This window comes from Centroberyx affinis, unplaced genomic scaffold (genome assembly GCF_046629955.1).
Source record: "Centroberyx affinis isolate AG114_WGS23_722 - 3 ecotype Tasmania unplaced genomic scaffold, CSIRO-AGI_Caff_v1 ptg001273l_1, whole genome shotgun sequence".
Lineage (NCBI taxonomy): Eukaryota > Metazoa > Chordata > Actinopteri > Beryciformes > Berycidae > Centroberyx > Centroberyx affinis.
Genome location: NW_027279782.1, coordinates 53,807 through 71,183, shown reverse-complemented (window position 1 = coordinate 71,183; position 17,377 = coordinate 53,807). Strand labels below are relative to the sequence as shown.

Genomic DNA, 17,377 nt, shown 5'->3' with positions numbered 1-17,377 from the left:
ACACTTTGGGTTACTGTTCTGTCTCCATACTACTGACAGAACAAGAGGACTCAGTGGGGAACAGGTCCTGGACAGGAAGGAGAGGTTCAGTGGCTTTGTGTCGGTCCTGACTTGGTTCTACTTACAGAACAGACATGGGGTTTGCGGAGGACCTTCGGTGCCCCCAAGCGCATGCAGCTCTCATGCGGCTGCTGGACTCAGAGCTTCACCTGATGGAGATCATGAAGAAGTGGATGGGCCAGCGGGCCAAGAGCGAGCGGGAGTTCTCAGTGCAGCTGCACCAGATGGCTGCCATGGTGGACAGACTGGACAGGCCCCAGCCTGGCGGAGGACTGGATTATATCAGCCAGCTCAACAAGGTGAGCTTCAGACTAGATCGTTCTACTGCTGAATGATCAAAGTCCCCAACACTGATCAGGTATTTCAGTAAAATCTGGAAGACTAGTGCACAGTGCAGAACGTGTGTGGCTTAGATTTTCAGCTTCTTCTTTGGAACAGACACAATTATGTCTCAATTTAACATTATTTCCATGTCAACTTAAGATCTACAGTGTATCCCTGATCATTTTGTTGTTTGTTAAATCAGAGAATGTCAACCATCCCAAACATGCTTTGTTTCAAAATTAAGGTGAGGTTAAAAAACAGATTTTTAAAAAAAAAATCAGCATCATGGACAAAATCTATAAATTCCACACAACACCCGAGTACGTGTTCAGAATCTGCTTTAGGAGTGATTTTGTGCATTTGGATGCAATGCAACTGCTCACATATAGTTCCTATGTGAGCAGTGCATAGTAAAACAAGCCCAAAGCAAATCTGTAAGTTTCCTTCATTTCTGTGAGGGGCTCAGGAACACTCTGGAGGTTTAAGTTTTTACTGAAGTCTTGGTTTCCAATAACACTGTCCTGACCAGTTTTACAATTTCCATAGTGTAAAATGATCGTTGTTTGCATGATACTATTAAATACCAAAAATCAATGCCAAAAATAATGAATTTATTGTTAATTCCTAATTTTATTATTTAAATTCTATTGTGTTTGATAATGTTGAGATTGAGAACAAAAGAGGAGTAGAGATCTTTTTTTTATTAGAATTTCACCTTATACCCCCTCATTATTGACCCCTCCGTTTACTACCTTGCTCCCTTTTGAACTCCCTCTTTGCTGGCCTCCTGGTCCCTGCCAGTCTTGGGGCGTGCTGGTCTTTCAGACAGAGAGTCTGAGTCAGGTGATGAAGAAGCGGTCTGAGGATTTACTGGATGGTCCCATGAGCAAACTGACACTTCTCATTAGAGACAAGCAGCAACTCCGCAAGACCTATGCAGAGCAATGGAGCCTGCTCAGCCAGGAGCTCAGTAAGGTGTGTTACACACACACACACACACACACACACACACACACACACACACACACTTAAGCATACTACCACAATATAAATACTAATGTGAACAAATATGTCACACTTCTGCTATCAAGCAACTAAACAGCTGTGATAAAACGTTTCTTGTACTGATTCTTATGGCTGATTTTGAGCCTGGGCTATTGAGCACTGCTTTTTGTATTTACACTGCTCTTCATATTAAATGGGCAACCTTATTTTTTACCATGCTCCGTAAACCTATATTTCACTTTGGTGGGACATTTATTGGCTGACTGTAAATTTTCTTTGGCCAATGATGAACCTGCTGAACCTGAAAAACCTTCCATATCTCAGCCAGTGGATAGAAATATTTCATTCATTTTACAATGCTTCTTGGACTTTCAAAATGGCAAGTTGAGCAGCAATGATAGAATTCACTTTGTATTGTTCCACTGCTTATTTCCATCACCTCTACCTCTGTCTTTTTTGGATGTTTAGGTATTTTTTAAATGAAAGGTAGACAGACAGAGAATGATTTATACAAAATCCCATATTATTTATACAATAAAGAGTGAAAAAAAATCCTATTTAATAGGCTTAATGCTAATATCTATTTAGTGATTTTTCTAAGGTATTTCATCTGCTAGCTGCCCCTTTTTGACATGCAGAACAACACTGCAATGGTGGCTTTATTAATAGACAGCAGTCAAATGAAATGAAACTCAATAGACTGGAAACCGGTTTGGTAACCAAATGTATTTTGATGCTATCTAGTACTGCCGGGTGCTCCCCAGGGTTTTTTATTACCCAATTATGCTGGCCAAATGATGTGTTCATTTTCAGCGATCTATATTGGTTTATAATAAACAATCTGGCAGGCAGTTTGCTTATTTTCTGGGTAAGGGCTTTTTTTCAGTTCAGCTCAAATGGCATTGATTATGTCCAATGTGACAGATTTTGATGTTTTTAATGACAGTTGAATGGTCATGTCAGAGACAATGCAGTATCAGGTGCAGTTCTGTGGTACTCTGTCACCAGGACGTCTTGTTGTCTCTTGTCAGAAGGTCAGACCACTTCCTGCTACATTTCCCCCCCGGATGTTTTGCTGCCTCAGTAGTGAGAGGCAGTTGCTCATATCTGGACTCCTCCTGTGTCAAGTGGGGCAAGCAGTTAGTATCACTGTGGCAAGCGGCTGTTTCTAACTTAACAAATCTCTCTCTGCTGTGAATATATGTTCCTCAAGGATTTTATTTGATAACCGTTTTTCATTTTCTTTATAATGTAAATGACTTGAATCAATAATAAACTTTATAATAATAATAATAATAAACTTTATTTGTATAGCACTTTTCAAAACAAAGTCACAAAGTGCTTTACATGGGTGCAACAGGATATTTCATGACTGAGGCAAATAAAATCAGGCAATTAAAATAGTACAGAAATAAAATGGAATAGAATAAAAAAAAAACAACAATAGAGACAATAACAATAATAATAATAAAACAAATAAGACAGATAAGATAATAAAACAAATAAGACATGTTGACAAAAAACAAAAACGGTGTGCCAGAATTAATAAAAGGCTTTTTTAAAAAGATATGTTTTGAGAAGTGATTTAAAAGATGTCACTGATTCTGCAAGCCTCAGATCCTCCAGCAAGGAGTTCCAGAGCCGAGGGGCCTTGACTGCGAAAGCCCGGTCACCTTTAGTCTTGAGCCGGGACTTAGGAACAGCCAGCAGAGCCCTGCCCGAGGATCTGAGGCTGCGCTCTGGCTCGTAGGGGAGCAGCAATTCAGCAATGTAGCTGGGGGCTAAACCATGAAGAGCTTTAAAGGTGATCAGTAAAATCTTAAAATCAATTCTAAAACTAACTGGTAACCAGTGAAGAGAGGCTAAAACAGGGCTGATATGATCTTGTCTTCTAGTATTTGTTAAAAGCCGAGCGGCTGCGTTTTGTACCCGCTGAAGGCGCGAGATGGTTTTTTGGCTCAACCCTGAATACAATGAGTTACAATAATCTAAACGAGATGAAATAAAAGCATGGATGACCTTCTCGAGATCAGGCCGAGAGAGAAAAGACCTGATCTTTGAGATGTTCCTTAGTTGATAAAAGCATGATTGAACAACGTTTGTAATTTGTTTATCAAATGAAAGGTCACTGTCCAATATCACACCCAGGTTTCTGGCTGCAGGTTTGATATTTGAAGATAGGGATCCAAGATGTTTCTGTAAAATGGGGATGGACTTTGGGGGACCGAAGAGAATTATTTCAGATTTGCTTTCGTTTAGCTGGAGAAGGTTTTGGGACATCCAGGACTTTATTTCTGACAGACAAGATAAAAGATGATTAAAATTGCCTTCTTCAATGGTTTTTAATGGGACATAAATTTGTGTGTCATCTGCATAACAATGGTACTGGATTTTGTATTTCTTTATGATATGTCCCAGTGGCAGCATGTATATACAGAATAACAAGGGGCCAAGGATGGAGCCTTGGGGAACACCACAGGTCAGAGGGGCCACAGAAGAGGAGGCATTACCCATGACTACTGAGAAAGTTCTGTTTGATAGATATGATTTAAACCAGTCTAGAGCAGTATCCCTGATGCCAACCCACTTTTCAAGGCGATCCAATAGGATAGAGTGATCCACAGTGTCGAATGCAGAGCTCAAATCCAGAAGAATTAAAATCGAACAATCACCGGCATCAGCTGTAAGTAAAAGGTCGTTTGTCACTTTGATGAGAGCAGATTCGGCGCTATGACGTGCACGGAAACCTGATTGAAATTTGTCAAAAATATCATACAAATTGATACAAGAAATCAACTGTAAGTAAACAGTTTTCTCTAAAACTTTTGACAAAAATGGTAATTTGGAAATGGGTCTAAAATTTTTCAAATCGGCAGGGTCAAGGCCCGGTTTCTTAAGAAGTGGGTGCACTACTGCGTGCTTAAGGCAGGAGGGAACACAGCCAGTGGACAGAGAGCTATTTATAATCGATAAAATAGTGGGACCAACACTGTTAAAAACCTCTTTGAGAAATCTGGCAGGCATACAATCCAAAGGACTCGATGAAGGCTTTAATTTGGCTATTGTGTCCTTTAAAGTGCACAGTGAAAGGGCCTCAAAGTTATTGAGCAAGGCAGAGGGGTTGCAGTGTGGGGAAGGAGAAAGGTCACCGGTGACATGACCGGTGGCATGACCAATCTGGAGTTTTATTTCATTTATTTTGCTTGTGAAGAAGGATAAAAATTGCTCACAAGTCATGGGGGTGGCTTCAGTTTGTTTGCTAGGAGGAGGGTTAATTACGGATTCAATGGTTTTGAAAAGAATTCTGGGGTTATGGCGGTTTGTTGTAATGATGTTTGAGAAATAGGAGGACCTGGCTTCTTTTATTGATTTCTGATAGGTAGACATTAGTTCTTTCATAATTTGATATGAAACCACCAGACGATCCTTTTTCCATTTCCGTTCAGCTTGTCTGCATTTTCTCTTTGGGGGCCTGAACTCCACTGTAGCCCTCCATCTTGTACAGTCCACGATGCTCTATGACCTCTCCCATCTGCCTGGTGTCTGTTATATACTGTCTGTGCTCTCGCTTGACTCTGTGCTGCTGTGTGTTCAGGTGACCCAGACTGAGCTGGAGAGGTTAAAGAGCAGCTACAGACAGGCTGCAAAGGACGCAGCACAGGCCAAGAGGAAGTACCAGGAGGCTAGTAAAGGTGAAAATTCCTGATACCGCTCACTTCCCTAAACAGAATCGCTCTCAGTCTGACGGCCGGGCACGGCCTTCCCACTCTGTCTTCACTTGTGTCTGTAATTATCTGTCATACAGTGTCTGATCTGGTGTGCATTTCCGTCATGGCATAATGTGTTTATCTCCTTCCTGCTTGTGTGCGTGTGTGTGTGTGTGTAGACAAGGAACGTGACAAGGCAAAGGAGCGTTATGTGAAGGCAACACTGAGACTCCATGAGTTGCATAATGAGTATGTGCTGTCTGTGCGGGCGGCCCAGGTCTACCATCAGCACCACTACAGTCAGATCCAGCCCGCTCTGCTCCAAGCGCTTCAGACCCTGCAGCAGGAGATGGTGCTGATACTGTAAGCTCACATGTGTAAGAATGTGGCGAATTGCGACTGTGTGTGTGTGTGTGTGTGTGTCTTTATGTATGAAAGAGAGAGAAAGAATGAGATTGAGAAGTACTTTTATTTAGCATTAATGCTACATTTAATTAGTGTTAATGCTTACGATGTTCATACCCTGTCTTCCCATCATCGCCTTTATTAAGTTCTGTCACCTGATTTCTTTTCCCTCACACACAAGTTTCTCATTGTTAGTTTATACATTAAATGATTGTTTTGGCTATGGCTAACATCAGCACATATGTGCACGATATCCCTGACCTCTGAACCAGGAAGGAGGTCCTGCAGGAGTATTTCGACATCTCCAGTTTCGTCCACCATGAAGTGGTGCGTATCCACAGGGAAATATCTGCTGCTCTGACGGCCATCGATCCTCAGAGAGAGTACGAGAGCTTCACCCACCAGAACAGGTAGACAGCCGCAAGCGTCTCCCTGCAGACGTCAACCACACAACCATAAAGACCTACACTTGAAAGCAATGATACTGTGAACTTTTGTGTGTGTGTGTGTGTGTGTGTATGTAGGTCTGTGGCGGAGATCCCTGCCTGTGTAGATTTTGATTGCGGTCTCCTGGAAGACAACGAGCAGCTAAATCCTCGAGAGCTCGAACTGAACGACCTCACACTTGAGGCAATCCAGCACAAGTGAGTACAGCAGAGATTGCCCAGTCTCTATGGAGAGTGAGTACACAACTCTCACATGTGCACACACACACACACACACACATACAATCTCATCTGGGAGACATATTTGCCTTTGCGATTGCTACATATTTGTCTTTGTGATTATTACACAGCACTCACATCAACTTCCTCAACTTCAGTTTCTTTTTTTAACTTTCTAAACTAGTTCCTCCTCATTCTTCACCCTCTTCCTGCCTATTCCCGCTGCCTGTTTTACATCTCTTACTTCTTCCCCTCACAATGTTTCTACACCCCCCTCCCCTCCATCTCCTTCTCCCAGACTGACTGCAGTAGAGGAGGAGTTGCTGGGACTGTCCGGCGCTCTGGGCTCCCAGCAGGCATCGGTCGACCAGCTGGAGCTGCAGCTGGAGGCAGAGAAGGAAGGTGTCAAGAAGGGCCAGAGGTGAGCGAACCGCAGACGCAAGCCAGAGTCGATGATGCTCTGGTTTGTCAGTATAAAGCATGCGGGCTGTGGAAACTGTGGAGACAAACTGCTGAACTAGGCAGTCCCTCCCATCAGGAAAAGTTTAGTCTGTGATTTCAGGAGGCAATAACTGAATGCGTCTTGTGAATTATAATACAGTGATAAGGTCAGGGTTATGGAGCGTTTTCCTCTCATTTGTCTTGGTTTACGAGGCAGTCTGTAGGTGTTAGAGGTTCATAACACTGTGGGAGTTATCTAGTCATTAACAAGCTCCTGCAGGACAAGTGGAAACACTGTGGTAATTAGCTACAAGTTACTAACTTTACGGGCAGCTGGGGTGTGTATGTGGTGGTGGTGGAGGGGTGGGAGCATGTCACTGGTTAGTCATGGGTTTGCAGAAACACTTTGTAAATTAACAGTGACATATTAGGTTGACTAGGTTGCCAGAGTGCTTCCTCTGGTAGAGAATCTGTTTACTCAAGAGGAAATGTCACACAGTGAAACATGGTGTTTTTGGCAAAGGATACTCATTGCTGTAGTACACTGTTCCCTTCTACCCTGCCACCGCAGTCAATCAAAAAATGTTGTCACGGGTAAAGCTTACTTTTACCCAGCGACTGGTTTTTGCAAGAGGATTTAGATTTTTTATAAAGACAAAATTGGCAGGCAATGTCATGCTAACATCAGGCCTAACATCGCTATACAAAGCAGTTTTTTATAGACTTACAGCCGCCTGCAGGCTAAGTAGAAAGTGGATGCTAACGTACTGCCACTCCGCACTGCCAGGGTGTACCAGTTCAGCAAGAGACATGCGCTAGAGGAATGCCGCCATCAGGTCACTCTCTCGCTGGGCGTGAGAGCCAAGCTGGAGGCCCAGAGGCTGCTGCTGAAGGAGAAGCTGGACCAGCTGGGGTCTGGTGAACCCCCTTCTGCCCTGCGACTGGATAAGGACAGCACCTCAGTTTCTACCAACAGCACCAGTGTATGTTCTTTCTTTGCCATTGTCTTTTATTATCTCCTAACCTATTTACTCATTCTGTCAATCTGCCAGGTATTCACAAAAAAAGAGGTCATGCTGAGTATAAAGTCATAAAGCCAGTCTTGGTATGAAGAGAAAAGAGGTCATGTTAGGTATAAACTCATAAAACCAGTCTTGCCTTTTGTGCTTCCTCCAAACCCGTCACTGGTGCCTTATAAAGTCAATAAACACTATGCTCACGGTGTCCATTGGTAACATAACAAAGCAGAAGTATGACAAAATACTTACCAGACTTGTTTTCTTATTGTTCTGTAGTGATGTCTATGGCAGTCAGAACAAAAATAATGTTGCTCACGAACCAGCGGGCAAACCTCATTAACATATAACCAACCACTGTGTATGTTCTCTCAATTTCACCGACATAACCGTGATGAAGGCAGCTTTGCTAAATTATCAGCTTGCCATTACAATAAAAAAAATTTTAATCACTCAGCCCATAAAAAAGAGTTGTCATAGCTTCCTTTGTTTAAAACTCATCTGCCCAGGCTCTGCTTCATAACTGGACCTACCACATAAAAAAAAAAAAAAAATCAGTACAACATAACATACAAATATTATAGGTTTTTAATGACAAACAACACTTTTTTTTCAGGAGCAAGAGAGAAATGGATCTAAACTCCTCAGGATGGACGGGATCATTAACAATCTGAGCGGCCTGTTTAAGCCCAAAAACGAGGTAAGAAATACAATGAATTACAATCAGGACACAATCATTTCCTAATCTTCAACAATGATAAACACAAGTGGACATTGATGGTTATATACTGTATGTCATCATAGTGTTGTTTTTTTTGGAGTCGTCACATTAGTTACAAATAAAAGGAAGGAGAATGCTTTAATAGGCTCAAAATAAACACAAAAATAAACACTTCAATCAATAATAGTAATATCACTATTTCCCTTTCCTGCCCCAAACGTTAACCGATGTTCCTGTTTCTGTGCACTGACATCTCCTATCACACAACAAACAATTCATCATGTTTTGGTGAAAGTGCCAGAGTTTGATAGTACAGCCTCTCCAAGGCTGAGCTCACTCAGCCACCGTGGGCTTTCTCAGAGTTTTGTGCTCTCGAAGGCGCTGCGGGACACATCGAGGTCAACCTTGACGGTCAAGTTACTACTTTCCAAATTCTGCCTGCCCTAAAATCAAGTTTACTTCTGTTCTCAGGCAGCCGGTTTACACCTCAACCCTTTATCATCCCTGACAGCTGGTAGCACACACACAACCGTGCAAAAGGCCTCTTGTAGTCATTTTCTCAATTTTCATTTGGTCAGAATAATCAATTTTGATCTTGTATGCACTGTATCTCCCTGCCTTCTGCCCAAAGCATGCTGGGATAGGCAACCCCCATGACCCTGTATACCCCAGGAATAAGCGAGTATGGGGAAAATGGATGGATGGATGGATATACTGTATCAGTGGCTCTATAAAAGCTACACTTGAGCAGAGAATATTTTATTAATGTTTATGTTGTGCAGAATCTTGAAACCAAAATCACTGCTGTTTTTTCTGGGCAAAGTGTGAACCACCTCTCCCTCTCTATGATGCCCTTAAGGCATGTAGGGCGGTGTGGGTTGAATTTAAACTACTTTGTGGTATCCATGTATAATCCATGTAGAATCACTCTAAAATCTCTTCTCTTCTCTTCACTTTCAGACTCCATAACATTGCTTCATTATTCATGTCAGCTTTAAAGCATCTTGTTTTCGCCTCCTCCCTGCCTCCAGGTGCTCCCAGTCCTCAGCTCGGCGCCAGCGCCGGAGCGTCCTCTGGGGCAGCAGGACTGGTACCACGGAGTCATCCCCAGACTGGAGGTCCAGGAGCTGCTGAAGAAAGACGGAGACTTCTTGATCAGAAGGAGTCAGGGCAAACAGGAGTACGTCCTCTCCGTGCACTGGACCGGCTCCTGTAGGCACTTCCTCATTCAGAGGACTGATGTGAGTAAATCTGCTTAGGAACAGAGCGGTGGTGCAAGTACACCGCACATTATACTTATTGTTTGTACACTACCAGTCAGAAGTTTGGACACACCTTGACTGTACTATGTTCATTATCTTAAAGCCATTTTGATCTCAAGGCTTAAATGCTTGAAATGTGTTTCTTAGACAAATACAAGTAGTGAAGTTGATGCCTATGTATGAATTTCTTTCCAAAGCCTTTGCCTTTCCATCAAGGCAAAGGGCGGCTACTTTAAAGAATCTAAAATATAAGATAGTTTTGATTTGTTTAACACTTTTTTGGTCACTGCATAATTTTGTGTCATTTGTGTCATTTCATAGTTTTGATGCCTTTACTATTATTCTAAAATGTGGAAAATAGTCAAAATAAAGAAAAATGTGATGTGTCCAAACTTTTGACTGGTGGTGTATATGTCTGTGTGTGTTTTACATAATGTAACACATGGAAGTGTGTGTACAAGTTTGGAACTGAGTATGTGTATATGATTGAACTTGCATTACACTTTATAAACACATTTTAGTAGTAGGCACCAGTATGATGTAAGAAGGCCACTGATATTGATATGAAAACTTGATATATTGATTATGCTTTTGAGAGCATGTAACTCACACGTTTCTACTTTCTCGTAATCTTGTCTGCAATCCAAACAGAACTACATTGGCTGTAACACTATTACTGACAGCAGGAGAAGTGAAGCACATAGCATCAAATTTAACAATTTACTTTCTTGCCATAGTTTAGACTACTTTGTCTAAGTTTAGAATGGACAACAGGTCTAATTCATGTAGACAGAGAAGCAATCAATCAAACAAAATTAAAGAGCTATTCTGCAAACAAATGATGTCCGTCAGGTTATTTGAGTCATGCTCATGATGTTTATCTCCTTCCTGTGTGTGTGTGTGTGTGTGTGTGTGTGTGTGCATGTGTGTGCATGTGTGTGTGTGTGTGTGCATGTGTGTGCATGTGTGTGTGTGTGTGTGTGTGTGTGTGTGTGTGCATGTGTATACATGCGTTGTGGGTGTGTCAGTAGAATATGTACCGTCTGGATGGAGAAGGCTTCCACAGCATCCCCCAGTTGATACATCACCTGGTCTCTACACGTCAACATGTCACCAAGAGGACCGACATAGTGCTTAAGAGACCTGTGCTGAAGGTGCTGTATCCTTCAGACTACTAACACACACACACACACACACACACACACGCGTACAAACACACAGCTTCAAAAAACAAACTGCTCTTTCTCTTTTTTCTGTGTATGTAAACAAGGATGATTCGGTCTTTTGTGTCTTGCGTACTGTAACAGAGAAGAGTTAGCCCAGAGTTTCTCAGACTTATTGCTGATCCCTGGGATTTTGCTGAGTATTATTGCGGTACTGTCATTCACACCCTCAGACAGCATGTGTTAGCACACACAGTCACAGTTATCGCCGGCGATAACAAAACAGCCTATTCTCATATTTTTCTTTATTTGATATTTTTTTGATACATTATATGACATTTTCAGTGTTTGTGCTGAAAAAAATGACCCCATGCATTCGTTTTTTAGGTGGTAAACAAAGGCCAAATTCAATGTATAGCAAAATTGCAAAAATGACTTATGAATTAAACAAATTGAAGCACCCACCACCGCTACCACAACAGACACAGATGAGCACATAGATGTGCACAAACATAAACTCGCTCTCCACATCTCTCTCTCCTGCTCTCTCCCCTGTTTCTTATTGTCTATCCTCTCTTGCTTGTCACACACTGTCACACACTCACAGCTCCATGTCTCTTATTGTTCCATTTTTATCCTATCAGGACAAGTGGGTACTGGAACATGATGACATTATCTTGGGACACATCATTGGACGGGTGGGTGAGCTTGACATGTGTTGACTGAACATTACAGATGAACTGCTGTTCTCAGCCTCAAGTTCACCACATTCATGCAATGCAGCAAACACATTCTTCAGGGTTTTTTTTTTTTTTTTAACTCTTTCCTAAACATTCAGGGCAGGTCTCTCAAAACTGCTGGTAATTACTGGTAAGTATTACATGTTTCTTTCACCGGATACACTGTAGCTAATGTTAGTGTGTGTTTATATTTCCCAGGGTAACTTTGGGGAGGTGTACAGCGGCTGTTTACGCTCTGATAACACTCCTGTAGCAGTGAAAGCCTGTAAAGAGAACCTGGCTTCAGAGCACAAGAACAAGTTCCTGATGGAAGCCAGGTTCGTACACACACACACACACACACACACACACATTGATGACTTATTCTTACCGGCATCAGTTTCATAGGCTTTTTCTTTCCTCTTTTTCTTCCCTCACCTGTGCTCTGCTGTCCAGGATCCTGAAGCAGTATGACCATCCTAATATTGTGAAGTTGATCGGTGTGTGCACACAGAAACAGCCCATCTACATCATCATGGAGCTAATTCAAGGTAAACATGATCACTGGGTACAGCATCCCTGTCGAACCACACTATCTTAGTCAGAAAAAAAAAAGAAATATATATATACATACTGTATATAGAGTGAGTCAAGCCTGTTTACCCTGGCAACTTCAAAGTTTAGTGTATGATTATTGTTTTTTCACTTTATTTTTTTCCCTCCATCATCAAGCTGTGTGTGTGTGTGTGTGTGTGTGTGTGTGGGTATGACTTAAGTCACTTTCAGGGACACAAACCAGACTTAAGACCAGTTGATTGGGGAAGGCTTCGTCCAATTTGGGACAAAAGCAGTGTCCCCAATTGGTAAAAAGCTGATTTTTGGGTCAGTGGTTAAGGTTAGGGTTAGGTTAAGGTTAGGGTTAGGTTAAGGTTAGGGTAAGGGTTAGGTTTAGGCAAGTAGTGGTTATGGTTTGGTTAGGGTAAGTCTCCAGGAAATGAATGTAAGTCTATGTAAATACCCCAAAAGTGACATAAGTAAGACTGTGTGTGTGTGTGTGTGTATTCCAACAGGTGGTGATTTTCTCTCCTTCCTGCGCTGTGAGGGTCAGAGTCTCAAGTCTAAGATGTTGGTGAAAATGGCACAAAATGTAGCATCTGGCATGGAGTACCTGGAGAGCAAGAAGTGCATCCACAGGTCGGTCATTCAGTCATTTCAGTCTGCCAACTCACGTAAACACATAATTAAGAACAAATGCAAATATAGATACAGGGTTCAGTATTGCGTCTAGGCTCTGATCCTGTCGCTCCCTGTGAGCGTGCACCTAGCTAGCCTAAGAGAGCAGGGAGTAACGATCAGAGCCTACAGGTGGATGCTGGGGTGGAGGTGGGGATGATGAAACGATGTATGGTGAGCAGCAGCAATAACTGAGCAGCAGTAACCAGCAGTCTGAGCAGTGTAGCAGCAGCATGGCAATACGAAGGAGAGTAAGCAGGTGCGGGAAGCTTAAACAGAGCATCTTAATTAATCAATCAATCAATCTGTTTATAGACACACTTTGTACAGAGGATGTAATTTAATACCAGATTGATTAAGAGCAAATTCTTCTTTCCATTGACGGTCTGATAAAAGTCACTTTGATGGGGGCCGCATGCAGATTAAAATAAAGAATGCAAATCAACAAGACATAGCAATAAATGACAGATAAATGCCAAACAGATAAGGGCAGCAAATAACAGAACAACTTTTGGGAAATAAAAAGAATTGTGTTACAACAAGAGGGAACCACTCCTATGTTCAACCACAAGAGGTCAAACATACAGATGCACAGGAAGACATAATAGAGACATAGTTGAAAGCAATAAAAGAAGAAGGGCAACAGTGCACAGAGGAACATCTGTTTAGATCAGATGACATTGTACTTTATTACTAGAGTTCTCCAAAAGGCCATCATGCATTTAAGGTGCAGGGAAACACATAGAATCACATTGAAACAATACAATGCTTAACATGAAGGGTAGCTGCAGTGAAAATGAATTAGTTGAATATTAAAACACATACACCACATTAACATATAGTTGCCATAACAATAGGTCCACAGCCTTCAGCTGCAACAGTACATATGACACATTGGCACTGGGCTACACTGTACTTCCCCAAATACAGCACATAATTGGTAGACCAAATTGAACTTGCCTCATTTCACTTCCCCATATGTTGATTTAGCAGTTTAACTGTTTATGTAGACTGAGGGATGAACAAGTTCCCTTATGTAACTGCTAGATTTTGCATCCTTGAGCAGGCAGCTGGAGACATTTGCTGTATTGGCTGACCTACAATTTCTTAACACAGTTTTAAAAGGCTAACAAATGCAGAGAAAGACACTTATATATACCAGTAATCCCATATTGCGTGGCACAACATTTGCTTGTTAGCTCCACATAACCTTAATCTTTGGGGGAAAAAGTAAACCAGCCAAAGAAATACTAAATATACACAAAAAAAAATTGTATTCAACCATGTGAAATGTCTTTCCTGGATAAGTTAAGATGGCATCACAATCATGAATTCAACAGCGGTGGCAATATAACTCAATAGTCTACTCTCGATTTTTGAGAATTGCTGTCATACAACCACAACCTGAATGAAAGTCACACTGAGAAGCCCATCTCACACTGAGATAGCTGGTTATCTGCTTATTCACAAGTTTTTCCACGACTTTGGATACACAGTATACAGGCCAAGAGAAATATTGGCCTATATGATCAACAGCAACACTATGATCCCCCTGTACAGACACAGCTTCTATATACTGTGGATCTTATAGTGAGTGGGAACAGGTTGAAAAGATCAGAGACAGGTGCTGTGCTAAGTAGAACAACCACTTTTTTGTGAAAATAAATAAAGTGACTCTGGCCTTTGACAAGGAATTCAACGCAAATTCTTTTTTTTTTTTTTTTTCTAACGTTTTAGAGGATTTGTTGAGTAGGAGTGACTGCTTCAGATGCGGTGCTTTGGTGAGGTGTCAGTGGAGGTTGTCAGCGTGCTGCAGAAGACTTGAGTCTCTGAACCCCGGCTCATTAGAGGAGCGCTGCATGGTTTGCCCGGCGGGGACAGATCAGAGCCGGCTGCTCTTAGCTGCTCAGCCTGTAACGCTGCATGTCAAACTGCCTCCGATGCAACACCCGGGACCCCTGACATGACATAATGCCTGCTCTCTCATTCATTTCAGTCCTGTCTGTTCCTCCCTTTCTGTCTCCCATTTTTTTTTTTACATGTTGTTTACGTGTCTCTTAGCCTCATGTCATCTCTCCTTCTCTCAATCTCTCCCATTCTCTTTCTTTCTCTCTCTCTGTCTCTTGACGTCTTGCTTTAGGGACCTGGCGGCCAGAAACTGTCTGGTGGGAGAACAGAGCGTTGTGAAGATCAGTGACTTTGGGATGTCCCGTGAGGAAGAGGATGGTGTGTATGCTGCCGCAGGGGGGCTAAAACAGATCCCTGTGAAATGGACGGCCCCTGAAGCCCTGAACTATGGTACAGCTCATCTGCTTCTGCAGAGACTCTTTTGTTCCATCTCTCTCTGTGTCTGTCCGCCCCCAGCTAGACTTAGTCTACTAAAACATGACAAAGACCCTTATTTCTAAGACCTCAATCAAGTTCTCCTCCTTAATGAATTCAACTTCTGAATATGCATATAGTGAAAAATACGGTATACACAGAGTAGCTTGAGGTCACAGTGGGATGGCACCTTTGCCAATGCTGCCCCCTGCTGGTGTTTTCAGGTCGTTATACCACAGAGAGCGACGTGTGGAGCTTTGGGGTCTTGTTGTGGGAGACCTTCACCCGGGGAATCACTCCCTACACCAGCATGAACAACCAGCAGACACGGGACGAGGTGGAGAAAGGTACAGAAACATTATGTGCTGTATCAGTTCAAAACTTCAAATGCCATCAAGACAAATTCATGCTCCGTTACTGAACTTGATGATTGAAGTGATTCTGATGCCTTTTCTGCTCTTCACATGCATCAGAAGCTGTGTACAGTGCATAGAGACCATCTGAATGCAAGTTTTAACTGTTGATGTCTTTCAGGATATCGCATGTCTGCTCCCAGTGATTGTCCATCAGAGATCTATAAGCTGATGTGCAACTGCTGGCAGTACGACCCCAAGAAGAGACCGTCTTTCAAAACAGTCCGGGCTGAGCTCTCTGCCCTCTACCATAAAACTCCATAACATTTATAGTATTTTGATTGAATGTGTATGTTTTTTATGTCTGTTTGCTTGTTATTTACTTTGTAATTTTATTTCCTTTTTTTATTACAGAAAAAGCGGCAGAATGTTATACAGTAAAATTTAAAATAAAAGGAAAAATAATAAAATGACAAACGACACATTCATTCTGTTGACTGCTAGAGACACTATATTGTGGAAATGGCTAGTAAAGTAGCAGTGGGTCCAGGTGCATAAAGATGGCAGCCTTCCGGTTCAGTGCTGTCTCCTTTTCATTCCCTTCCTCCTCAGTCTGCAACTCTGCACCTTCCTTCCTAATCGCCATCACCTCTTCAGCATCCTCATCCTCAGAGTTACACAGGACACAGATGTTGGAAGGAAGTTTAGAAGAAGTGGAAGATGAGGAAGGTGGCGACAGCTGTGATGTTCAGATTTAGTACTTGTTGGTCGGTAGCAGATTTAGTGTGTACAGGTAGACAGGATCACATTGATTCAATTCCCTATTTGCCAAAACACAGATTTAACACTCTAAACATGAATATATAATATTTGATGACAATTAATTACTTATACTTATTATTTCTACTCATTCCTTAAACTACAGTTAAATGGCATGACATGATGTTGCAAATGTATTTTCAAATATTTTTTATGGTGGTCCTTAAGTGCAAAACACAATAACATTTCACAAAACAATTTAACAAAACGGAAAACACAACAATATTTCACAAAACAATTTAACAAAACGGAAAACACAATAATATTTCACAAAACAATTTCACAAAACCGAAAACATAACACCATTTCACAAAACAACTGAGGTTTTGCACTTCAGGGCCAAATCTTTAGTGTAAGAGGATGCAGCAAAATGTGCCAGTTTCAACACCAACAACAAGCTCACAGTCGACGGCCCCATAAGATAATTAGGATGATGACAAAGATAATAAGGCAGAGGTAGCAGCAGAGAGGGAGTGGGCCAGATACAGGCATATGATATGACAAGAATTACACAGAATTATTAGTACTAGTGGCCTATGTGTAAATTATTGCATTTTTAAGTACAAAATGGTTAGAATATGGCCATCTAAGTGACGTACAACAGACTTAGTCATTAATAATCTATGTCTTGCTCAGTAAGAATCTAATGTGTTGCTGCTGTTTTTTGCAGTCACTGAGCAGAGTCTGCCAGTAAGACAATTGATGAGGCAGCGCCCAGACACAAGCCCTGGAGGATCATTGAGGACAGGACAGGTACAGCTAGTTGGAGGTGCTGTGCCCAAACTTGTATCCTCTAAAAATTGCTTCCCTGGTGGTGTGTCCTCATTTTGTCCTTGGCGTGTGTGTTGTTGTTTGGCCAGTGCACAAGGAAGCTATCATGGGGGAAATGTGCTTAATAAATGACAAGTTTGAGATAATAAGATCAAGTCGTCAGGATGTCTGCACACCTTCAGACTCTTCTTAGCAGGTGCAAAGAGAGAAGATCAAGACTAAACAGGAAGGAGAGACTCCAGGCACACTGCCTTGCAATACACAATGCTTTATTGCCAAGCTTTTGGCCTTAGGCCATCAGAGCAAAGTGAGCAGTACACCAACACACAGCACAAGTAAGATAATAAGATTGCAAATAATTGTGATCTCCGTTCATTACAAGGCAAGCTGG

The 17,377-nt window shown here is 41.9% G+C and overlaps 1 protein-coding gene across 1 annotated transcript; it reads left to right on the top strand.

The window, feature by feature from the left end:
• fes (FES proto-oncogene, tyrosine kinase) lies at positions 1-15,846 on the top strand. The gene is made up of 18 exons (XM_071525194.1): positions 1-359; positions 1,186-1,359; positions 4,985-5,081; positions 5,276-5,459; positions 5,774-5,911; positions 6,026-6,145; positions 6,465-6,587; positions 7,395-7,590; positions 8,240-8,323; positions 9,376-9,585; positions 10,638-10,760; positions 11,414-11,467; positions 11,708-11,826; positions 11,945-12,039; positions 12,559-12,682; positions 14,862-15,019; positions 15,268-15,390; positions 15,578-15,846. The coding sequence occupies exons 1-18, from the start codon at positions 135-137 to the stop codon at positions 15,718-15,720; spliced, it is 2,490 nt and encodes an 829-aa protein (XP_071381295.1). The 5' UTR covers positions 1-134; the 3' UTR covers positions 15,721-15,846.
• The last annotated feature ends 1,531 nt before the right edge of the window (positions 15,847-17,377 follow it).

Excerpts from the sequence above, each read along its gene's own strand:
- fes (XM_071525194.1), top strand. The coding sequence starts at position 135 with ATGGGGTTTGCGGAGGACCTTCGGTGCCCCCAAGCGCATGCAGCTCTC. Across the intron at positions 360-1,185 it reads ATATCAGCCAGCTCAACAAG|TCTTGGGGCGTGCTGGTCTT; the intron begins GTGAGCTTCAGA and ends GGTCCCTGCCAG. Across the intron at positions 5,082-5,275 it reads GTACCAGGAGGCTAGTAAAG|ACAAGGAACGTGACAAGGCA; the intron begins GTGAAAATTCCT and ends GTGTGTGTGTAG.